Source organism: Equus caballus, chromosome 23 (genome assembly GCF_041296265.1).
Source record: "Equus caballus isolate H_3958 breed thoroughbred chromosome 23, TB-T2T, whole genome shotgun sequence".
In the NCBI taxonomy this organism is placed as follows: Eukaryota; Metazoa; Chordata; class Mammalia; order Perissodactyla; family Equidae; genus Equus; species Equus caballus.
The window spans coordinates 35694121-35719372 of record NC_091706.1 but is presented as its reverse complement, the minus strand read 5'-3'; the positions used below and the strand labels follow the sequence as shown (position 1 = coordinate 35719372).

Below are 25252 nucleotides of genomic sequence, written 5' to 3'. Positions count from 1 at the left end.
CTGTGAGGTTGGATTTAAGATTATTAAAGGTAAGGTCTAGGATGATTCAAGAGAAGTCATCAGAAAAGGGGAAAAAATCCTCTTAATTCTTGCCTAGGCAATGATAATAGGTAAAATCAAGAGTGAATGGAAAGCCATTCCTCCGGGGCCAATTGTCCCTAATCATCTGTCCTCCGTTAGGTGCTTTTAGCCCAGAGCCACAGAAAAGGAACAGTCGGCAGAAATCACCACTGATGGCCACCCCCATTCATTACTTTGGTTATTTGCAAACATTCATTGAGTGCCCACTATGGGCCAGGCACTAGAGAGACAGTGACACAACCTTGATGCTTGACTTTTCCCAGTTGAAGCTAATATTTATTCCACTTCTCTGCTGCTCTCACTGTTCTGCCAGTGCCCCTCCCTGCCCTCAGCTCTGTGGTTCCGATTCCTGATCGTTTGCACCATTTTTGGCAAGACACTCCAGAGGATGAATTACTGGTACAGCAAAACATGCCACCCGCATCTACCCCAGTCCCCACTCTTCTTCAGGATGCGATAAGCTCCAGGTCCTCCTTCATATCCTGCACGTCCCCGTCATCTCCCCTCCTGGGGATGGTCCTGCCAGCTCAGTGGTTGTGAGTATGATATGAAATAAACTGTAATCCTGATCTCCACCCAAATTCCTTCTTCTGAATGTGTTGGCTTTAAAGCAAAATGTTCTGCAGTGAGCTCCCGTGGTTTATTTTGCTTCCTTTCCCCTTTCTTCCCAGTTCCTTGAGGAACTACCAGTCCCTCTATTGTTAGCCATGTGGGCTGAGTTGATGTTGACCTCACTACCAGTGTGAAGGGAGAACCCTCGTGAGTGTGAGCCACTCCGATCAGAGTGAACCCAAGGAATTCCACTGGGAATTCTGGAACGCAGAACGTCTCTTCTTTATGGAGGTTGGTGGTGCGAGGTTGTAAAGCTCAGGACTGCCTTCGCCCTGATGGATGAGCCTGGAATTTCCACGGACCACTGCTGAAAGCCTGAGGATGGAGCCAACCAAAAGGAAGCAGAGATGAAAAATGGACCCAGGACATAGTGCGTGGGTCTTGAATCAAGCTGCGTCTGAACCAATGCTACCTCTGGATTCTTCCGTTAAGTGAGCCACTGAACTCTACACCCTCTTTAAAAACACCAAATTGAGTTTGGTTTTTCGGTCCCTTACAAAAGATTGCCAACTGAGGACTACCCGTAGGCTAGGGCTTCCCAAGTGGTGTGCCATGGTGCACTGTGGGCTGGGTTACAGATATTACTTAGGGTTGCTTGCCCCAGCCCTTAGGGAGGGATTCAGGGCAGCCAGAGCTCCAAGGCTGGTCATCTCTAGCAGCAAGTATCTTAGTCCGTTTATCCCAGTGAGACAACAAATACAAAATTTTAATGTGTTTCATTATGGTGATTTTAAAATATGTTAAAAAATTATTTAACATTCCTCCATCCAATATGTAGAGCCTAACTCCCCTTGAATGTGGACTGGACTTGGTGACTTGCTTCTAAAAAACAGAATATAGCAGGCATGAGGGAGCATGACTTCTGAGGCTAGGTCATAAACAACACTGCCATCTTTGTCTTGTTTCTCTTGAATCGCCCACCCTAGGGGAAGTCAGTGGTCATGCCGTGGACGCTCATGCAGTCTGGGGAGAGAGTCACATGAAGAGGAACTGAGGCCTCTCCCCATCAAGACTAGCACCAACTCTCCAATGTTATGAATGAGCCACCTTGTAATAGGATCCTCCAGTTTCAGTCAAGGCTTCAGATGATGGCAGCTGTGGCCAACATCTTGCAAGACTTCAAGTCAGACTGCTCATCTAACCCACCCTCGAATTCGTAATCCACAGGAACTGGGCGAGATATTTGGTTGTTTTAAGCTAAGTTTGGGGGTTGTTATTCCTCCATAGATAGCATTTACACCCATGATGTGAAAAAGATTGGGAAGCATTGCCTGAAGTCTAAAGAAAGAATACCCTGGATACTGTGGACATACCCAGCATTCTGGAATATATTAGAAACTTTAGGGTTTTTTGCAAAATGATACTTAATCAATAACAGCTTTACAACATTTGAGATAACAAAGGAATGCTCCCTGTCTTTGAGAACATACCTGCAACCACAATTACCAATGCTGGCTCAAAAAGTTTTTCGTTTTAAAACAAATCTATTGTCGTGGAAAGGACTCCTTACGGAATAGAATTATGGCGTTTAAGACAATGTGAAGCATGACAAACTTAATCAGGTCTATGCAGTATATTCATGTTTCATGTTCCTGAAATTCTTAAGATGGTGACAGTTGCACACTTGACCTTGTTGAAGGAGAAGAGGCATGAAGCTAATCCGAAGATTTTTCCAGGAAGCTTTCATAGGGGGGTTTTCCCAAGTAACATCAAGATGGTTCCCATGGCATATCAGGGTTCTCTCATTTTTGGAAAACAAAAGGCCTAATTTGCTTTATTCTTCAGAATGTTTAAAATGCTTCTTTCTCAACCCCATATTTAGACTACATGGTCAGAGGACCAATGTCCAAATTCTTTAATGCCGTTATTTAAATAAGTGCAGCAACGCCTCCACTTTATTTATAACTGTTACTTAAAGAACAACTAAACTATCCGGAATTGAGGAAAGAGCCAGGGTTAGCTCAGAAAGAGTATGAGCACACAAAACCCCTATGAGAAGGCCACACTCCCCAACTCCACGAGAGTCACTTCTAGGTAAGTCCACAGGCTCTCAATCACAATTCTGTCACTCTCACTCTGGACGCTATTCCCACTACTTTTGTTATCCTGAGCCTGCAGATCAGAGGCATCAAGTTATAAAAGTTGGAAGCTTCTAGAATTGCACCATCCAATACAGTAGCCACTAGCCACATGTGGCAATTAAGCACTTGAAATGTGGCTGGTCTTAATTGATAAGTGTAAAGTATACAATCTGTAATTGTAAGATACATACATACAGATTTCGAAGACAGTATGAAAAAAAGAATGTAAAATACCTCAATAATTTTTTATATTGATCACATGTTGAAATAATATTTTGTATATATCGAGTTGAACAGAATATATTACTAGAATTCATTTCACCTATTTTTATGATTCTTTTTAATGTGGCTATTAGAAAATTTAAAATGATATATGTGGCCTGCATTATATTTCTGTTGGACAGTGCTGTTCTAGAAGCAGGTCTACTCCCACTCATTCATTCATTTAGTCATTCGACAAACATTTATTGTCTTCTGTGTGCTGAGCACTGGGCTAGGGGATGGGAATGCAGCGGTAAACAGTTCCTGCACTTGTGAAGCCAGAGGTACCCACTGTGGCACAAGAGAGAGTAAATTTAGCACCTAATCCTTATTGTTTTAGTGCAGAATGTAATAGGGATTGATAATAATGGGCATCTTTGAGTTACTTAGAGAAGGTTACTTCCACAAGGACTGTCCCAGTCTGCTGTGTGTTATGGCTACAGACATATTGATGCTCTTCCTCACTAAACTGAGTGACTTTGGAAGGCAGTGACAATGTTTTTTGACTTTGGTCTCACCCAGTATCTCCCACACAGAAGATGCTGAATAACATTCGGAATTAAAGAATGTCACGTGCACTCATTTAAGAAAGCAGTGAGGTGTATAATACACTTTAGAAAGGCCTAAAAAACAAAAAGTTTGGCACTTCAACTTTAGTAATTAAAAAAAATTCCTCTTTCAGAATATAAATTCATGCATACCTGATGGTATAAATAAAAAATTCTAGAATATCCAAATTAAATTTTCTCTCAGGACTACCAAGATTAAATATTGCATATGAGGAATGCCCCTGGATAGCAGTGTTTGACCAAGGCCAGGATTATGCATCTTTTTTCTTCTGTTAAGTACTTTACAAAACACTGAATTGTCAAAATAAAAACACGAGTTGCAAAGGGAAACATTTTGCTTACAATTCTTATTACATTTTTCGTACCAGTCAGGGCAATCAGTCATATTAAAAATATATAATTTAATTCTCAAATAATAACTTTGTTCATCTTTCTCCTAAAGTACATTGTCAAGAGAATTCAAAGCTGAATATATTCTGTAGGTAATGTACACATGCTGATGGACAGCACAATGTTCTGAAATGAGAGCAGAGATACTATCCTTTTATAAAAATAAACTTGGTCCCAGGAGGAGGAGAAAAAGAGTGAGCAAGAGTGAGCATAAGAAAAAATGCAAAGCATTATGGGAGAATCATTTCAACTGAAGTAAATGCGGCATCTATGACTTTTGGCTGACCACTCAGAGTACCATGTATCTCATAAATCAGTGCTTTGAGTGTCTTCCTCTATAAACACGTTAAATTAACATAACAATAACAATAAAGCAAAAATAACTATACAACAATTAGTCCACCGTTACCAAAAGGGTAACGAGTTCACAAATAATCTATCCCCAAATTTCCAACCACCATGATTTTTAGATTTCTAGTTAGGCCTCCCCTCCCAGATGTTTGCACTCCTGCAAGCTCACCCTCCTTTCCCATATAGAGGGGATCAGTGACATTTACTCTGAAGAGGTTGGTGGGCAACTTTTCCATTTTCCCTCCTGCAATTTGGGTTTATCCCGTAAATTCAAATCTGGGCCAGAGGAAGTCATCTCTTGGGTAGACAATGACGGACCACTCTGCAGGAGATGCTGTTTATGCCTTGTTTTGTACAATATTGTTAAAAAAAACATGCTTTAATAAATACATAGGTGCCCCTGATTAACCATCCTCCACCAGCTGCATTGCCCAGTATAGCCAAAATCTCTTCACACCCTGTTTGGGTGTAATGCCCATGGTCACTTAGATCTCAAAGCTTCTGGAACGCTGTCTCATCAGGGAGCATGTGGTCTGTCCTACGTGGCAAATGTCCGATGTTTTAAGTACCAACAAGTCCTTTTCCAACTTGCGGGGCCTCCGTCTTCACGGATGAAGACAGCTTTTCTTAGCTCCCCTGTGACAACTGGGTTTCACATTTCCTGAAACTGGATCTGTGGAAGGAGTCTCTGAAATTAAGGAGGGAGGGAGAACAGAGGTAAGAAGATCAATTAGCCTTTTAAAGAGAGGGAGGGGGGAAAAATCACCCACTAGAGAAGGCTATCAGTCATGGGGAATTCAGTAAATAAGTAAATAAGTGAAGGTTCTGCGATCCCTTCAGGTTCGGCCCTGGGAAGACAGCTGGCAGAAGGCCAACATGAAGGGTCTGGGGAGGTCAAGGACAAGGGTCAGGAGGTGAAGGATGGGAGCAGGACCAATCGCACTCGGTGGGCAGGCCCGCTCCCACCCCTTGGAGGTTCCGCAGCTCACAGAGTGAGCACAGCAGAGCATGCGCTGTCCACCGGGCCCCAGGCCCTATGCTTATCCTCCTTTGCCCGGTTTTTACCTCTTTTGACTCTCAACTCTGAATATAGGCTTGTAGAGTTCTGGAATTTTCCGCTCGATCATTGGCCTGAGGTTCTCTTTCAGCTTGTTGTAGTTCTTTTTGAGTTCCTGCTGATACTCCCTCTGGTCCGCCGTGATGAGACGCTTGTTTTTCTCTACAGCCTCACCGCATCTAGGATGCAAAGACCAGGGTCGGGGGAAAATGAGGTTTTATTTCATAGGAGTTTGAAGTGCTTAGAAATGTGGGCTGCTGACACTATTAACATTTCTTGAGTACCCCTAGGAATGTTTGCAAACTTGATGGCCTGTCAGGATCCCCTGTGGAGCTTTTCAAAATGCAGATTTCTGGGCCCTACCTTAGACTTAACGAATCTAAAGGGCAGCACCCCGGAATCTGTATTTTTGAAAGCTTGCTTAGCTGATGTTGATGCTCTGACTTGCTATGTGCCAGGCACTATTCAAGGAGTTTTACATGCATTATCTGGTTAATTTCCCCAACAAACCCAGAAAGTCAGCGTTTATCTCTATTTTGTCCTTGAAGCTCAGAAATATTAGGTCGCTTGCCCAAGATAACGCCGTGAGGAAGTAGTGGACCCACGATTCAAACTCAGGTCATTGCAGAATGGAGCCTGTTCCACTTACAAAACTCTCTGGGATTTATGGCAACATGACAGGTGGAGCAGATGCCATCCAGCCTCCTCCTGCCAGACAGCATGGAAGTGCTGGGAAAGCACAGCAAAACTTTGTTAAAAGAGAAAGAGAAATCCCAGGTGCCAGGAAGGAAGAAGACACTCAGAGTGAAGGCAGGAGCTGGTGGCATGGCAGCTGTCACAAGGACTGCCCGTTAGGACTTTAAGATTGCGTATAGGTCCTGCAGGCTGGGGGAAGGTGGAGTGGTTTCAATGCCCTCACAAGATAAGTGATGCAGCCTTGGCCAGGGCCAAGAGCGCCTCTGGATAGGCCACCTGCATATAGTTCAGAGCCTTGAAAAGCTACTCCATCTAGAAAAAGCGTCTAGAAAAATGCTGAAAATGGTCCAGACAGGTAGAATGGAAGCTTGCTATCAGTTTGGGGCCATTAATGGGAAAGAAAGTCACCCTGAGAAACTGAAATTCTAGGCTTGCACCACATGTGGGTATGAGTTACAAGTTTGCATTCCTCTGTTGTGGGTACTCCAAAGTGAGATATTAAAAAAAGGAAAACAGACCAAGATTATTGAAATCCCTAGGGCTCAGACTGAAAATAAACGTAAAGTTCTGGAGGAACGCTTTCTCAATCAGGGCCCAGAGACCACCCAGAAAGAGTGACCCTTGCCAAAGATGAGCTCACGAGAAAAAATTACGAACCATAGGAGGAAAACAACACGAGGGAGAACCAATAAATGCAACAAGCAGAAGAATTAGCCAATAAGAATTAGAGATAATAGAACAATGTGCAGACCAAAGTTGATAGAGAGATGTAATCAAAGATACAAAATCCATGATTTAAAAAAATGTGACAGTAAGAGAAGAGAGATCAGGAAAATTTCAGAAAGAACAAAATAGCACTTCTAGAAATTAAAATCTAGTCACTAAAACAAAGAGAAAAATCTCAATGGACAGGTTAAACAAAGTAGACACAACTAGAGAATTTATAAACTTGATGACAGATCTAAGGAAATCACTAAAGAGATATAAAAATTAAAAATATAAAAAAAATGGTTAAGAACCCTGGAGATATCACGGAGATGCCCAACCCACATCTAAAAGAATTTCTAGAGGCTGATCCGGTGGTGCAGTGGTTAAGTTTGCATGCTCTGCCTCAGTGGCCTGGGGTTCACAGGTTTGGATCCCAGGTGCGGACCTGCAGACCACTTGTCAGGCCATGCTGTGGTGGCGTCCCACATACAAAAAATAGAGGAAGATTGGCACAAATGTTAGCTCAGGGACAATCTTCCTCACCAAAAAAAATTTAAAAAATAATAATAAAAAGAAAGACTCTATAAGGGAATGGAAAATGAGTAAGAAGCAATATGCAAAGAGATAGCTGATAATTTTCCAGAATTGAAAACAGACACAAATCCTTTAATCAATGAAAACAGATCTATACCTACCGCCACCATGGCAACACTGCAGGGTGTTAAAGATAAAATCTTTAAAGCTCATCGTGTTTGTCTAACTTGTGGACAGCCTAGTGTTTCCATGGTCTCCCACATAATATGGTATATACCAAAGAAGAAAATTACATTATTTAAACATGATAAAGTTTTGCCTTTTATTTTATACTGTTTTACCCAAGGGAACTTACAAATCAACAAGCCTGGAAGGGACAACATAATAGCTGAAACTTTGCTGATATGCAATAATTAGTAATAATTCTATTGTCTTTCAGATGAATAGGATTCTGGTGATGAATGTGGTTTAAACTGTTTTCCTAGCAGTAGTGCTAGCTTTGGGTTAAGTTATGGGACTCACCAGACCTGGTTACCAAATCCTCCCTATTACCACTGGACACATTTTCAGGATGACAGTCAAAGGTAAGGAGAGTGGAACGTGACTACGGGGCAGGGAAAGCTACCTGGCCTAGGCAAAAATAAACCTACGACCACAGCTTCATCACAGAATTACCCTGCTGTAGAAGAAGGACCTGATTTAACTCAGCCAGGAGCTTAACTGGATTTCCACCTATCTTTTAAGTTTGACATTAATTGAAGCAAACTGTAGGATACTTAAGGTTGCCTATCAAACCCTTCAAGGAAGAGGTAGAAGGGGAGACGTACAGCCTTTGAATCCTGAGAAATCTACATCACCCCTTCATATTTTTTATTGCTTCTTAACTAATAGTTCTAAGCTACCACCATATATAAAATAATATCAGTTTCAGGATGACTTCAAGGCCCAGGTTTGTGACACTGGCGGACTACAAGAGGCCTGAAGAAGCTGACTGCTGACTTGGGGATGTCTACTCTGAAAACTTTGGGAGATTAATTAAACTCTCTGTAGTCTCTGTTATCAGAAGCAATAAGAGCTAGCTAGCTTATACTGATTGCTCACTATGTGCCCTAGAGTGGGTTAAATGCTCAGAGCCTACCTCATAAGTTATTGTAAAGATTAAGTGAGTTAAACATATAAAATGCTTAGCACAGTGCTGGCACATAGCTAAAATTTAGAACACATTTTTATTATTATTCCTGATCGGCTCAGTCTGAATGCAGAAACTATTTGTTCACTGTGAGAATGATGGCCTATGAGAGATTTTATATTCCAGTCCCTTGTTTTTCATAGTTGATGAAACTAAGATGAAGGAGGTGAGGTGCCCTGTCCAGAGTCACACAGCAGAGTCAGATGGAAGTCCAGGATCCTGGTACTCCCGGACCAATGTCGCAGCAGCCCCACTGCATCTTATGGTACAAACCTCAGAGAGGCAGACAGTCTCTATATCGAAATCAGATTGTTAAGTCTCTTTCCTTTACAACCTAGTCACTAAGACAAAGAGAAATATCTCAACGGACAGGTTAAACAATCAACTAGATACAACTAGAGAACTAGAAAGAATTATACAACAGATCTAAGGAAATCACTAAAGGGATATATAAGTTAAAAATATGAAAAAAATGGTTAAGAACCCTGGAGATATCATGGCGATGCCCAACCCACAAATAAAACAATCTCTAGGGGCTGGCCTGGTGGCGTAGTGGTTAAGTATGTGCCAGGCCCTATTCTAAGCTCTGTGTATTAACTCATTGTATCCTGACACTAACTCTAAGAGGTAGTTCCCATTATTGTTCCCATTTTACAGTTGGGGAAACTGAGGCTCCATGCCCAAGGTCACACAGCTAATTAAGGCAGAGTAGATAGCTGAACCCAGGCAACCTGGCTCAAGAGCCCACACTCCTCACCCCAACACCACAAATACTGCCTACGGAGGGCACTGACCTTTCTAGCTAAAATTCAGGCATATGGCCTTGGTCTCTCCCCAATTTGTAGTATTCTGCCTTTCTCAGCTTCATCCTGATAACCTTCTAGCAAGTGTCCACTCAGGGTCCATTGAAAAACATGGCTACTGGAATGAGCGGAGAATCTGACAGAGAGGAATTGGCCCCCCCCCCCCCTCCGCCATGACGGGAGTCATGTATATGCTCCAGGCCCTTAAGGTAAGGAAAGCTTATTTGGGAGCCAGACACCAAAGGAATATCTGGCCTCCCCACAGGAAGAGCTGCAGTAGATGTTAGAGTCCATGGGCATAGCCACCTCCGCCAGGCACACTCCAGTGGCTTTCTCTAACCTTGTCCCCTTCATTTCTTCGCTCCCAGCCTGACCTCTACCAAACCCCAGATCCCAAGGGCAGCCTGTCCCAACGGAAGACTAGTTTAAATCCTGGTTCTGCCACTTATATGCTGTGTCACCTTGGGCTAATCATAACCTCCTTCAGCCTCACTTCCTTCACTATAAAACGGGTTTATGAGGATGAAACCATGTTAGGTGTGTGAGGACTTAGCTGAGCCACTGCCACCGGGGAGGGCCGCCCAGTCAATGTTGCCTGCTTTTCCTGGAGCCAAGTAGGGGTTACAGCCCATTGTCCAGTGTGCCCCCGTCACTGCAGATGGGGAAGCACGTGAGACCGAGAGTGCACAGCACTGTGGGGCACCCCAGGAGCTCGGCGGCTGGGCCCTCCTGCCATCCCCTGAGCCACTTCTACCTCCCCTGGTGGGGCCTGTGTGGCTGCCTCCCTGGGGGAAGGTACGGTGGCTCTTTTTCCTCCTTTTAAGGCCAGATGTGGGAAGGGAGTGGGGCCAGATTGGGCTACGGGCTTGGGAAGGCGTCCAGTCTCACATCTGACACCTGGAAGCAGGCTCTGAGGGCCTACTGAACACACTAGAACCCAGGCGGGGGGCAGGGGGTCCCCAGATCAGACTAGGCTAGTCCTTCATGCTTGGTTCACGTTACACTGGCATCAACCTCCTCCAGGCCCTGGGCTTCTGTCCTGAAGAGTCGCCGAGCCCTGGGGTTCCAGTGATTGTATAATATTTTCTAATTTGGTATCAGTCCCAATAACCCCTGGGCACGGGGCCCCCTTCCCAAAGCAAGAGGGCAAGGACAAGCCCTGAGGACCAAGGGCTTGTTGGAGAGAGTTGGGAGGGAGAGGCCCAAGAGAGGAGGATGGAATCACACTGTAACAGAAATGGGGTTTTTTCTCTCTAAAATCATTGCAGAGGGCATGAAGAGGCAGAAGAGCCATGCGTGTGTGTAAGGTGGGCTCTCAATTTTCTGTCTAGCGTCGTTGGCCCACTAATACAGGTCTCTGTGACCCTGGAAAAGTGACAAAAGTCATTCATGTGTCCCCACAATTGACCTGTTTCGGAGCCAGCCCTCATGATAGTTAAGATCTTGTTTTCCCACCAAATATTCAGCTCTCTTTCCACCTACTGCTTCTCTTTCCACCTACTCCATGCGCATTTGGTTTTCCTTTGGCCACTTGAGCAAATTCCCTCTCCTGCCTCTTCACAGACCTTAGCTCCAGCTTAAACGCACCACCCCTCAATCCCCTGCTTTTTGACTCTGACCACACGTGCAGTGGAGCCCTGTCTGGGGACATCCGAAACTGCTTCTCTTAAAGGCAGCCTGTGATGGCGTCTGCCTACTGCTCTCTTATTTAAAGATAAAAATGAATTTAAAAATCATTTAGTCTTTATAGGAAGAAGAAAGTGCAGGTAATGTTATGGACTGAATGTATGTGTCCCCAAGATTCACATGTTGATGCCCTAACCCCCATGTGATGGTATTTAGGGGAGGAATTTAGGTTTAAATCAGGCCATGATGGGGTCAGTGCCCTTGTAAGAAGAAATCGCAGAGAGCTTGCTTCCTCTTCCTCTCTGCTGTGTGAGGACACAGTGAGAAGGTGGCCATTACTAGCCAGCAAGGGCATTCTCCCCAGGAACCAAATCTGCCGGCACCTTCATCTTGGCCTTCCCCTCCTCTGCACTGTGAGAAATCAATGTCTGTTGTTCACGCCACTCAGTCTAAGGTATTTCATTCTAGCAGCCCACGCTGACTAAGACAGAAACACAAGAAGAAGAAAACTGGCACAGGTTGCAGAGGAGGGAAGGAGAATGTTGTCTCTCTCCATCTTGGCTTCTGAAACCGTCAGGCGCTTTTTCTTATCTCAGCAAAAGGCAGGAAGGGATTGAGGTCCCAACTTGGCACCCATCTGCAGAGCCCAGGCCTGGCTGGATAAGCATCAGTCGCAGCAGGTCAGCCTGCCAGGTTCGTTATGGCTGTATCTGGTTCCAGCACAGCTGAGTCAGAAAGGCCACTGCCCAGCGGCGGGACCTAGCTCAGTGCACCTGGCAAGGGTATATTTCCAGTATTAGCAATTAGCATTGCAAGGCTCACTGTGTTCGCCTTGGAAATCTGGGCTTATCGACGGACAGCCCAAATTTGCTGAGAAGTGGGAGCTCACTCCAGAGAAAACCTGAGAGCTATTCAACACCAGATATCTTCCCCCCCTGCGCCACCGCAGCTGTCTGAGAGCAGGGCTGGGGGAGAAAATTCACAGCGCAAATAACTTGACAAAATAGTTACACTAATTTGTAAATCATTTATCCGACAAAGGGTTGATCTCCAAAATATATAAAGAACTCATACAACTCAACAATAAAAAGACATACAACCCGATCAAAAAATGGGCAGAGGATATGAACATTTTTCCAAAGAAAATATACAAATGGCCAATAGACACATGAAATAATGTTTAACAACACTAATTATTAGGGAAATGAAAATCAAAACTACAATGAGATATCACCTTACACCTGTCAGAATGGCTATAATTACCAAGACAAAATACAACAAGTTTTGGAGAGGGTGTGGAGAAAAGGGAACCCTCGTACACTGATAGTGGGAGTGCAAACTGGTGCAGCCACTATGGAAAGCAGTATGGAGTATCCTCAGAAAATTAAGAATAGATCTACCATATGATCCAGCTATTCCACTGCTGGGTATTTATCCAAAGAACTTGAAATCAGTGATCCAAAGAGACTTATGCACCCCTATGTTCACTGCAGTATTATTCACAATAGCCAGGATGTGGAAGCAACCCAAGTGCCCATCAACTGATGAATGATAAAGAAGATGTGGTGTACATATATATATATATACACACACACACACACACACACACACACATATACAATGGAATACTATTCAGCCATAAAAAGACAAAACTGTCCCATTTGCAACAACATGGATGGACCTTGAGGGTATGATGTTAAGCGAAATAAGCCAGACAGAGAAAGACAAATACTGTATGATTTCACTCATATGTATAAGATAAATAATACATGGCTAAAGAGAACAGATTAGTGGTTACCAGAGGGGTAGGGGGTTGGGGTGTGGGCGAAAGGGACAAAGGGGCACATATATATGGTGACGAACAAAAATTAGATTACTAGAGGTTAGCACCATAAAGTGTATTCAGAAATTGATAAATAACAATGTACACCCGAAATTACACAATGTTATAAACCACTATGTTCTCAATAAAATTGCTGGGAAAAAAAATTCACCCTAGTCATTAACAACCTGTAACTTTAATGGACTTGAGAAGCAGTTAAGCAACGGGGAAAGGAAGGTTTCCTCACCTGCTTGTACTGAGGGTCTAGCTTACAGACCATCACCGTCACTCATTTCAAGTGTACAGTTTGATGAGTTTTAGCGGATTTATACAGTTATGCAAACTTCACCACAATCTCTCCCACCACCTGTGATCTATGTGAAACAAAGTGGAAGGGAAGTCAACCTCTAGTTGCCCTCGGAGGTGACACAGTGAGCAGCAGCATGGTTTGCCTGTAGCCTTGTGCCATTTGTACTGGGACTTCATCCTTGCACGTGTGTAGCCCGGTGCCTGGCACACAGTATGGGCTCAGTAAGTGACTGCTGAATGAATGAATGAACTGACATCTATAGTCAGTTCAAGAGGGAAGCAGTTAGAGCACGGTTGCTGTTTTGCAGGGAGGAAAGCGAAGGAAAAAGAGGTGAGTGACAAAAGGCATGGCCTGAGGGATTACGCCACTGGGGGGGTGGTGAGGAAGAAGAGAACATGTGAGAGGGAGGCAATCAAGCAGCTTTACAGCCTCTCCTCAAAGTTCAGCCCCATCCAGCAGCATCAGCATCACCTGGGAGCTTGTTAGAAATGCAGAGTCTCAGGCCCACCCAGACCTGCTCCATCAGAATGTGCATTGACAAGATTCCCAGGTCATCTGTTTGCACAGTGACGTTTGAGAAGCATTGATAGATATTCTTGTGGCTTTCCTAGAATAATGGGGCACCCCAACTGGCAGTTGAGAAGTTGGTTTGATAGCCTGATTTCCCATGGGAATCAACAATAGAAGGGTTGGAGAATGTTTTAAATGGTGAATTTGCTTTTGGAAATCCAGTATTTTTCCAGGCCATCTGGGGAGAAAGATAGAATCACCATCCAAAGTCTAGTGCATGACTTTGTTAAAGGACCATCCCTGGAAAACCTGCTGCCGGTTAGGTGTCTTGCCTGGAACAGTTTGACTCAGCCCTAGTCCTCTTTGTAGTCACTTGTCCTGGGGCTAGAGCTAATTAGAAATGTGTGTTCAGTAATGATTTTATAAGTACATTTTAACTAAGAAAAATCACGGCTTCTCTTAACAAGCTTCCTTTTACATTTAAACTCTATTCAGAGCCCCATTTACCAACACTACTGTCTTTCTTCCTTGTCCTAGCATGTTCACGAGAACACGCTGCTCTTGCCAACTCAGAGGAGCCCAGGGGCATTGTGGACACCCGGCCTGAGTCTTGTCATGTCGGTCACTTTACCAGTAATGGCTCCCTCTTCCCGCTATCTCCATTCTTCCACCTATATGTTGAAGATGAAGTGTAAGTCATGTTTTCCACAAAGCCTTCCCCAGCCACTCCAGCCTGCAACTGACTATTTAGATTTCTGAACTCTATAACCGTATATTTAGTGCACTTTTTTAAAAAGATTTTATTTTTCCTTTTTCTTCCCAAAGCCCCCTGGTACATAGTTGTGTATTTTTAGTTGTGGGTCCTTCTAGTTGTGGCATGAGGGATGCCACCTCAGCATGGCCTGATGAGAGGTGCCAGGTCCACGCCCAGGATCTGAACCAGAGAAACCCTGGGCTGCCGAAGCAGAGCGCACAGACTTGACCACTCAGCCACGGGACCGGCCCCATATTTAGTGCACTCTTAACAGTTCTTAGCCTGTGCTGCCTTGTGTTATTATTTGGCCATGCAGATATGTATCCTTTTGTCAGGAACAGAGGCACACCCAGCTCCTGTATTCCCACAACTAATGTCATACCTGGGTCATAGTACCTGCTCATTAAACATTTCATAGGTCCTTTCAGAGGGCCAGAGAGGCCCAGGCCACTGCCAACTTCAGGGACCTTCAACCATAACTAATTTTAATTGAAGATGTGTGGAAAGTAAATAGATCTTTAAAAATTCCCCAATACTTTTCTAGCCTTTTGTTCTATGAAAATGCATCATTTACTAAAGAAAATCTAGCTTTTGTGTAATGTCAGAATTGCTAGCAAATACAGGAAACAATTCAAATACCAAAACATTAATAAACATAATCTGTGTGCATGTATGTGTGCATATGCCCACATGGACACTCCTTATAACTAAGCAGCTGCGATTTACTGCAGGACCAAGGGTGTCTCTGTACACAGCAAATTTGCATCCATCTCACCAAAGCGTGTGAAGGAGGAGGTATCTCTAACCTCACCCAAAACTAGCGTTCTGATGAGTTTTCACTGAATTTAGCAAACTCTAACTTTTAGCCTACTTTATCCCCATCTGTAGTATGTTCCCATATTTTACATGCTGCTCCAAGGTTCTGCAGGAAAAGAAATATTGGTACACATTTTTCTGATGTCCTTCTCTCTTATGGATGAAATGCCATCACATTCTTCATAATCATTCCTTTTAGGGCCACAGGAGACCCAATACACCTGTTGGTATTGCAATAGCTTGCAAGACATTGCCCAAAGACTGGCTTCCTATCCAGGCTGGACAGGCTGCTCCTGGAGCCAGCTCCCTTGCACAATTCATGGGCAGAAATGAGGGCTGCCTGACAATGGGAACTGCCAGAGAGATGGTACCTTTGAAAAAGCCCAGTTTTAGAATCTTGCCTTTATCTCCCAATTTGAGGCAGTGTCTATCTTTACATTTCCAAAAATAGCTTCTTGCATGATATGGGAAATTACAAAGACTGCCAATGCCAAGAGCCTCTGAGACTCTTACACATCAGTGGAATATCAGTACGTGGATGGAAGTGTGGGCTATTTCAATTCACAAGACCTGGGTTTGAACTCAACTCTGCTACTAACTGGCTGTGTGACCTTAAGTAAAATCACCTCCCATCTCTGAACCTCCATTGCCTCTTTTTTAAAACGAGAATGGTGATAATACCTGTTTCACAATGTGATTGTGACGCACATGTGAGATGGTGAACATGAGAGCACTTTACAGTTGAAGCTATGTATCAGGACTGTAAGTAGTACTGCTCTACTGTAGGGGTTCTCAAACTAGAGCATGCATCAGAATCCCCTGGAGGGCTGGTTAGGCCACAGGTTGCTGGGCCCACCTCTGGAAAGTCTGATTCCGTAGGTCTGGTTGGTGCCTAAGAATTGGCCTTTCTAGCAAATGTCTCAGGTGATGCTGAAGCTGCTGATCTGGGGACCACACTTTGAGAAGCACAGCTGTACTGAATTCCCAGTCATTGTCCTTCTTACCGCATTATGAATTCCTTAAAACATAATCTCAACTTGTTGTGATGTCGATAGAGTTTTGGGTCAGCGGGAATTTCAGCCAAAAATACTTGGGCTACTTCCAGTGGTCCCTGATGGAAAAAGTAAAAACAATACTGACGTTAGAAAAAAATTAAATTACTTGAGATAAAATGTTGGAGTGACTTTTTAGTTTGAACATTTAATTTTGAAGTTAGTTTGACCAAAACAAAAAATCAAGGAGGGTCTTGAACATCTCAGGAAAACTTTGATTCCTTAGGAGGAGTCTGTAGTTTTAGAAGAATACTCAGAAGTATAGATGTATTTTCTTAATTAAATACTAATAATAGGTTTTCCTTCATATATAAAGGTAATACTACTACATCAAAGAAAATGTGCTTTGAGTTGCTTTTCTGAAAATGGGGATTGTCTTGATCCATCCATTCATATTCACTTTTCTAGTTGCCCAAATGGCAAGCACCATTTTGTGTAACTCATGCTGGCTTGAGTCAGATATATGGATAGTACATAGGTAGTCCATGGTTGTGCCTTTAGAAAGTCTTCCATTTTCATTAATGGAAGGAACTTATAAAAGCAAAAGCTTCCTAATATGTTCTGGTCTTGGAAATATAATAGTCATTTTTCTTCTCTGCTATTTCTGTTCCCTTGATGCTACATAGACACAAGTTTTTGCAGGGGCGTCCAGTTGTGCTGAGCGAGGGAAGAGTCATGGTACTCACTGAGTTTTTGAGTGTGGAGGTGGACAAGAGCAGACCTAGTTCTGAAATTAAGGAGGCACACTGAACAGAGAGTACTAAGCTAGCACTCCCTCCATCTGAGACTGGTTTAGTTGCACGCTAAGCTTGGGAGTTAGGATTCAAATAGATCTGAGAAGGTCCAGTCTAGTTTTAAGTGGCCTAAGGAGCCTGATCTCAGGTCACTCCTGGTTAGCAAGGCCACTGGCATGCTGGGTTCCTTGGTGACTGACCCAGGGCTTGGATGTTGTAGACGTTTCCCCTGTCTCCTACAGGCATTCTTCAGTTAGTCTCCAGGCCTGCAACAACTCTGCCTAAATTGGGCACGATGAAGCCCTCTTCCACAGGACCCCCGATCTGGATCATATTGCCAGGTCTGGGGCCGAGTGAAGACTTCTCCAAGAAAACGGTACTCGTTAGACATGGTCCACTCATCTCCAGGATTTCTTCTCTACCTTGGGTTGCTACATGAAGCAGAAGAGGCCTCCTCAAAGTCCTCTAAACCTCACAAGTGTTCAGTCTAAGTTTAGGAACATCACTTGTGTGCTGATCAGACTCCTCATCAACCTCCAGGAGGGAGGGTGCAGACATATAATTAAAATCAAAGTACCAAGAACCAGAGGAGCTGCCACTGGCTGCTTTTGCTCACCTGATTTACAGTAGCTCCAACGGAGCCCTGCAGCACCATCTGAAGCATCTTGGCATCAGGGGGCTCCTGGTTAACGGCAACCGCTAACTGCAAGGTCTTCTTTTTCATATCTTCAATGGCAACTTCGATTGGTGTCAAAACAAACTGAACATGAGACACAAGTGTAGGGAAATTATTGCGTGGTCTGATAAGCCGTGGACAAACCTGGAGCTATGATGAAGAGGGCACCTGGATTTGAAGAAGCAGCTAAGGAGGCTTTCAGAGTAACTTAAAATAATCTGGATAGGTTAAGAAGGAAGGGCTTAACATTTTTTGAGAACTTATTATGTTCCAGCAACTTTACATACATTTATTATTTTCTCCTTTAAACAATGTCCGCATTCTCTCCATTTTATACTCAAAGGAGGATTTGTAAGGTTAATTAAGTGCCACAAAATGACACAGGGAGTAAGTAGGGAGATCAAAATTTGATCAAAATGATGTCTACATTCAAAATCCATGTCCTTTCTACACTGTTAGTTTTCCTTTCCTATTATTGAACATATTACTCAACTTATAATTGGGAAAGCTATTGGAAGTACAGCATTCAATATTTTCTTCCATAATATTGAAGATATTCTTCCAATAATTTCTTCCACCATAAAACAAGATTTTTGGCAACGTGTGTGCCTTCTCCAACTCACCGTTAAGGTGAATTCCTAGTAAATAGAATTCTTGTAAGGGTCAATCTACTAGTTGCTAAGTTCTGGTGGTTTGAGGTATGGTCCTTCCTGAATGTTATGGGTGCAGTGATGTCCGCTCAAAATTCATATGTTGAATTCCTAACCCTCAGTCCCCCAAAATTTGACCTTATTTGAGAGAGGGTCTTCACAGAGGTAACCACATTAAAAAGAGGTCATTAGGATGAGACCTAATCCAATAGGACCTATGTCCCTATTAGAAGAGGAAATCTGGACACAGAGACATGCATAGAGGGAAGGTGGCCATCTACAAGCCAAGGAGAGAGGCCTGGAACAGATCCTTTCTTCACAGCCCTCAGAAGGAACCAACCCTGCTGACACCTTGATTTTTGACTTCTGACCTCTAGAACTGTGAGGTAATAAATTTCTGTTGTCTGGGCCCCCCAGTCTGTGGTACCTTGTTGTGGCAGCCCCAGCCAACTAATATACTGAGGTTCTCAGGGAACTACCGATGGCCAAGAAAAATTGTGAGGACTCTTACTGGGACCATGAATTTCTTTCTGTGCTATGCCTACATGTCCTAGTGTTCAAAAGTCCAAAACAATAAGAACACAGCAGATGCCTTCTAAACCAATCTCCTCTTGACTGAGCCACTATTCAGGCTTTCTTTGCCCTCTGTGAACCCCACTCTCTGATGTGGTTGCTCAACACTCTTGTTGATGGGACTTCTGCTCCTGCCCGATGAGGTGTGTACTCACCATAATTTATCTGTGTTTGTTCACCAACTTGATTATGCATGCTATACTTGTTATTTTAATGACCTAATCTAATTAAATAATGCATAAACTGATAAACTACAGGTGTGGAAAGAAAAGGAGTTGTTTCTATGAAAACCACGCTGAATGCTTGGGCTAGATGTCATGAAAGTGAGTTGCTATAAAGATTCCTGTCATATTAAGTGTGCGCAAGACAACTGTAAAAGGCTAGAGGCAAAAAAATAATAAAAATCCAGAAGGATTCTGCTCTCCCATTGTTTAACAAAGATCTTTAAGCTCTCATTCTGCTTTATAGAAACCAAAACTGGTAATCATGGACAATGCATTATGGGTGGGGTTTATACAAGCAAGACAATGCTAATTGTGACCAGCCAACCCAAAATCACAGAGAAGGCTGAGGCCCTATATAAAATGAATGACAAATAAATGTACATCTATGTTTTTTTAAAAAATAAAATGTTTATAGTATGTCTAATTTTGAGTGACTCTGTGGCTTGGGATACTTTCTTTTTCTTTTTTTTTTGGTGAGGAGGACTGGCCCTGAGCTAAGATCTGTTACCAATTTTCCTCTTCTTTTTGCTTGTGGAAGATTGTGGCTGAGCTAACATCTGTGGCAATCTTCCATTTTGTATGTGGGATGTCACCACAGCATGGCTTGATGAACAGTGTGTAGGTTCACGCCTGGGATCCAAACCCAAAACCCCAGGCTGCCAAAGCAGAGTGTACAAATTTAACCACTACACCACAGGGCTGGCTCCTTGATATACTTTCTTGGTCAGTCTCATTACAATGGATTAGAAGTCTTGCACTCTACATAGAACCAGAGAAGAGAAAGGGATCTTTCCTGCCAATGGATAGATGAGGAAACTGAATGAAGATAAGTGGCTTGCACAAAGCCACAGGAGGAAGCTGGGACCAGAAGTCAGCTGGCCTCCTCTCTACCGTGCATGGTGCCCTTCCTCCAGTGCACCACCACCGACTCATTGGAGCTACTCTTTGCTGTTCCTGTCTCTAATAATTAACAACTATGCCTGTATCACCTTTTAAATATGTAAGCTTTTAAATATGTAAAAAGACAGTATAAAATATTCAAAATTTAAATACATATTTCATAAGATATGTCATTAAAATATAAATATTAAAATTACATAAATATTTTATATTAAAGATATAACTTTAAAATATAAAATATTTACATATAAAGTAGTGCTATAAAACATGTAGCTGCCTGAACAGGATTTCTGGCACCACGAGGGTGAGAGGATAACACCTCTCGCTGTATTTCAAGCGTGGCCCTTTTAGATTTTCACTCCAGTCTGCCAAGAAGGAGCATGAAGGAGGTCTGTGTGTCGCCCCGGGAGGTCACGCAGGCCCACTCATTCAATGGCGGCCTCAGTCCCCAGCTCACTCCCCTGGGGCCATCACCTCCTCCTTCTGGATGACGCTGATCCGGGTCTTGATGTAGGGGAAGGCGTGCATGGTGGTCAGGACGGTGTTCCGACGGTACTGCTCGTGCAGCTCTCCCCGGGGCCGCCCCTCCAGGGTGAAGGGGGTGGTGTACATGAACCTCCGCAGATTGAAATTCTTCTCAAAGTAGGTTACCCTGTCTTTCATCTCGTACTCATCAAAGTAGGGCTCCACAAAAGTGATCTGGATGTAGGCCTGAGGGGGAAAAGGCAGGGAGAGGAGGAGATGAGCTAGCCTGCAAACCACCACCCAGGACACACTGGGGAGGCGTGCTGGAACCACGCAGCAGCCCTGCCCCTCTGAGTTCACAAAAGCCACAGAAGCTGAGAGCATCAGGTGAGACTTCGCCATCAGCCGTCTGTCCTCTCCACCCCCAGGGAGAGAAACGAGTGCGAGAAGGAGAGGTGAGTATGTCTGTGTGAAGTCAGGTCCCCTGCTCACAGAGCTAACTGATGCGACTGAAACTTGGTATGAAAGTTTGCAAACTGCTCCTCAGAAGAGACGGACTTTCCTTTTCAGAACAACCATGACCACTGCACACTTATTAGAATGGCTAAACTAAAGAACACTGACAATAACAAGTGCTGACAAGGATTAGAGCAGCGGGAACTTTCATGCATTGATGGTGGGAAGGCAAAATGGTACACCACTTGACAAAACAGCTTGGCAGTTTCTTATACAGCTAAATTACACTGACTATATGACCTGGCAATCCCCTTCTGACGTGTGTACTCAAGAGAAATAAAAACTTATGTTTACACAAAAACCTGTACACAAATGTCTATAGCAGCATTATTCACAATAGACAAAAACGAGAAATAGCCAAATGTCCCTCAAGTGGGGAAGGGATAAACAGATTATGGTAGATCCTTACAAGAGAATACTACTCAGCAATAAAAAGCAATAAATAACAAATGCATTGTGCTAAGTGAAGGAAGCCAGACTCAAAAGGCTGTATGATTCTATTTACATATATTCTGCAAAAGGGAAAACTACCAAGACAGAATACACATCCGTGACTATCAGGGGCTGAATGCAGAGGGAGGGAATGATGACGAAGGGGCATGGGGAAAGATTTTGGGGGTGATGGAACTTGTCTATATCTTGGTGCTGGTGGTGGTTACATATGTTTGTCAAAACTCAAAGAACTAAACACCAAAAAAGTGAATTTTACTGCATGTACCTCATTAAAAAAATGCACACACACATGTGCACACACAAATACACTATGAAGAAGGGCATTTATTAAGAAAGAAGGCCTCTTTAAAAAAAAGGGGGGGGGGCGCGTCTTTTGGCAGAGAGGTTGAGTTTGTGGGCTCTGCTTTGGCAGCCCAGGGTTTCGCCTGTTTGGATCCTGGGCACGGACCTAACATCACTCATCAGGCCATGCTGAGCCAGCATCCCACATAGCAGAATTAGAAGGACCTGCAACTAGAATATACAACTATGTACTGGGGGGCCTTGGGGAGAAGAAGAAGAGAAAATATTGGCAACAGATGTTAGCTCAGGGCCAATCTTTAATTAAAAAAAAGAAGAAGAATGACAATGACCATAGACTCTGCAGCACCCCCACCCACTGAAATGGATGGGTGAGGTCAGTGACCTCAGACCGTAAGGCACTATTTAGTGTGATGAAATCTGATTGTAATTCTGGTTTCAGATTCTCATTTAAAACTCTCACAGCCTCCCTTGGGGATTTTAAAGAGGGGAAAAGAGCACCCTGTGTCAGGAACGTCCCTGGGACTCTACACAGCTGTGTACAGATCACTGTGGGCACACCGCCAATCCTATCTTTCAAGGACCTCAAACATTCCTGTCTGAAGCTCAGCTCAGCTCTTACCACAGTTACTGCTTCAAGCCTAGACTAGGGAATGTGTCTAAAGCGGGCAAGTCTTCTGAAATATGTAGAAAAACAAACTCTTAAATTTGGCCAGTTCCTCCCTTCCTTGCATCATCTTCTTAATATCCTGGAGGACAGAACTGAGAGAAGAGTTTGGACTCTTCCTCTTACAGGCCTGCCAGATGGCAACTGCTCCTCTGTCCCCCAGCCTTAATAAGACCTTGAACTTGCCTTATTTTAGCAGCTCAGAAAGCTCTCTCATGAACATATCTGTCTATGAGGTGGACTGAGCAGGAAGGCATCCCCCCACGGTATAATAAAGAATATATCTACTCTTTGTCTGTTTCCTGGCACAGAGCCTCAAAAACTCTTGGAATTTCCCAAGTGATAGGACTCTCTTTGTTACTCTAATGTGGTGAATCATGCATGGTGGGTCCCTAGATAGCTTCAGGATGGGGCGGCTGGTCACCAAAAAGACCAACTATGTGATGAGAGAGTTGGGACTTTGGGCTAGCCTGGCCTTCCGGGAGGGGAAGGGGGCTGGAGACTGAGTTGAATAATGTGGCTGATGATTTCATCAGTCATGCCTACCCTGATTGATTCAACTCTGGACACCGAGGCTCAGTGGAGCTTCCTGGTAGGTGAACATATTGACCTGCTGGAGGGTGACATGCCTGGATTCCAGAATGACACGGCATAGAAGCTCTGGGCTCCTTCCCAGACCTTGCCCTACGTGTACCCTTTATCATTAAACTGTAATTGTCAGTATAGCACTTTTCTGAGTTCTGTGAGTCATTCTAGTGAGTTACATAACCTGAAAGGTACCGTGGGAACCCCCAAATTTGCAGCTGTCTGGTCAGAAGTGTGGGTGGCTTGGGGGACCCACTTGAGGCTGGTGTCTGAAGTGAGGGCAGTCTTGTGGGGGACTGGGCCTGCATTTTGTGGAGTGTGACACTAACTCTGGGTGGTGAGTGTCAGAACTGTATTGTACTACACCCAGCCTAGAGAGAGACAGAATACGCCTTCATGTGAAAAGTGAGGACACTGAAGGCCAAGCCTTTTCCATCCTTCCCCCAACAGCACAGCGACCCTGCCCTTGGCTGGAAGGAACACCTGCAGCCTAAAGAAGGGTACCACCAAACGCTGTCGGTGAGAAGTCTGCATCTTTTAACATGTTTTAAATTGAGAGTTTAAAGTTTTTATGGAAAGCCAGTAAAGAGCAGTGATTAAGGGTCTGAGGATGACAGACCTCATTTGCGTACTGGCTTTGACACTTGCATGACCTTGGAAAGTTGCTTAACCTTTCTATACCTCAGTTTTCTCATCTGTAAAATAGGAAGAACACCACCTGTTTCAAAGGACTGTTGAAGGATGAAATGAAATGATGTGTGTAAGGGGCCTAAAGGAATGCCAGGCACACAGTTGGTGTTTAATAAATGGTAGCTTCTATTACAGTTCCTGCTTCTGAGTATGGTTTCTTTAAGATCTAACCAAACAGTAGTTGAACCCTAGACAAAAAAGTCTGGCTGCATTTAAACGACTTGGAGAGCCCAGACAAAGGAGGTCATCTTATGTTCTTGGGGTAGGACAAAGGGAATCAGAGCCGGATGGTTATTTTTTGCAAATTTCCCCATACCTTGTTTGGATCCAGCTTGGTTTTGTCCACAGGAGCGGAGTCTTTTATCACTTCCACAAATTCTGCACCAAAACATTGACCATAAAATCCCTAGGTGAGAGGAACCAAATGATTATAAAGGTTATTTTAATATAATGTAACTCTGTCTCTCAGAAGAGGCGTAAGTTTGGAACAAGTGTCGGGAGAATTTGCTCATTGATTATGGAAAGTTCCTCTGAGCTCATGAGGCAAGGTCAGCATTTCCTGAGACAAAAATAAAAATATAAGGAAGTCCAGCATGCAAATTGATATACGCTTCCCTATAATATGGACGCCTGCCTCTAATTCAACCAACGTCATCATATTTCCTGAAGCAGCTCCAGGGGTATGGCACTATTAACTTCTTGCTTTCTCTACCCTAGGAACTTGAAGGTCACCAGGCTTCCCATAATTTGAGAAACCACAGTGCACAGAAAGACAAAATATATACTTCTATTTCTAAGCAGGGAGAACGATAGTGGGGAACCAAGTGACATGGTGTCAATTGCTAATTCTCCTTCTCATGAGCTGAATGACTTTGGGCAAGTCACCCAACCACCCTGGGCCATGGTTCTTTGAGTCAAGTAAGGATTCAAGTCTTACTTAGTGTGGATGGGTAGTATAAGGAGCAATTTGGCAACAATATGTTTTAGGGTTTACAGCCATGAAAGGGCATAAATTCAAAGCAATAGCAAGAAAGTGTAAGGAGTGAGTCTCCGGTTAATCACTGTCAGCAGTTCAGAGGACCCCAGATATTCAGCCTGAGAGGGTTTCGTTTTGGTAGCATCCCTTGACTTTCCTCCTGAGTTCATAATGCTTGGCCCTTTCAATGTCTGTGTCTTTTTTTCTGTTTTCTCTATGCTGTTTCCCTTTTTCTCCTGCCTTTTCTCCAAGAACATGCTGCTCTCTTCTGCTACATTTGCTACATTATGGATCAAATGTAAACAGCAGGTTGGATTGGGCTGCCAGCCCATGGGATGGGACACTGACTCTGATTATCCCAAGAGGGCGCTCCTTGGATCAGCAGGAGCATCTCTGTGTCAGAAGTGGGATTATTGTCCAGTGACACCAAAACAATGGCCACAGCTTTTTCTAGGGGTCATTTGGTAATTTGGCCAGATTACTTCACAGTCAAGATGATAACCTTCAAGATGAAAAACTGCTGCTAAAATTTGGAGAGGGTTATAAGAAAGCAGATGAGATTGACTGACTTGTGGATGGTCTTGAAAATAAGTATTCATGATATTATTTACAACCTTTGAC

The 25252-nt window shown here is 43.7% G+C and overlaps 1 protein-coding gene across 3 annotated transcripts in view; it reads right to left on the bottom strand.

The window, feature by feature from the left end:
* Positions 1-2202: 2202 nt before the first annotated feature.
* Positions 2203-25252, bottom strand: part of DOCK8 (dedicator of cytokinesis 8) — a 207170-nt gene continuing 184120 nt past the window's right edge. For 2 of the 3 annotated variants that reach the window (XM_070248073.1, XM_001490222.7), the window contains 6 exons: positions 23972-24061; positions 20454-20690; positions 17573-17716; positions 16175-16281; positions 5411-5581; positions 3933-5033 (listed from right to left, as the gene is read on the bottom strand). In XM_070248073.1, coding sequence (XP_070104174.1) covers positions 4973-5033; positions 5411-5581; positions 16175-16281; positions 17573-17716; positions 20454-20690; positions 23972-24061 — 810 coding nt within the window. In that variant the 3' untranslated portion in view covers positions 3933-4972. Of the gene's footprint in view, positions 5034-5410; positions 5582-16174; positions 16282-17572; positions 17717-20453; positions 20691-23971; positions 24062-25252 lie in introns of all 3 variants that reach the window. The other variant, NM_001309171.2, reaches the window with a different exon arrangement.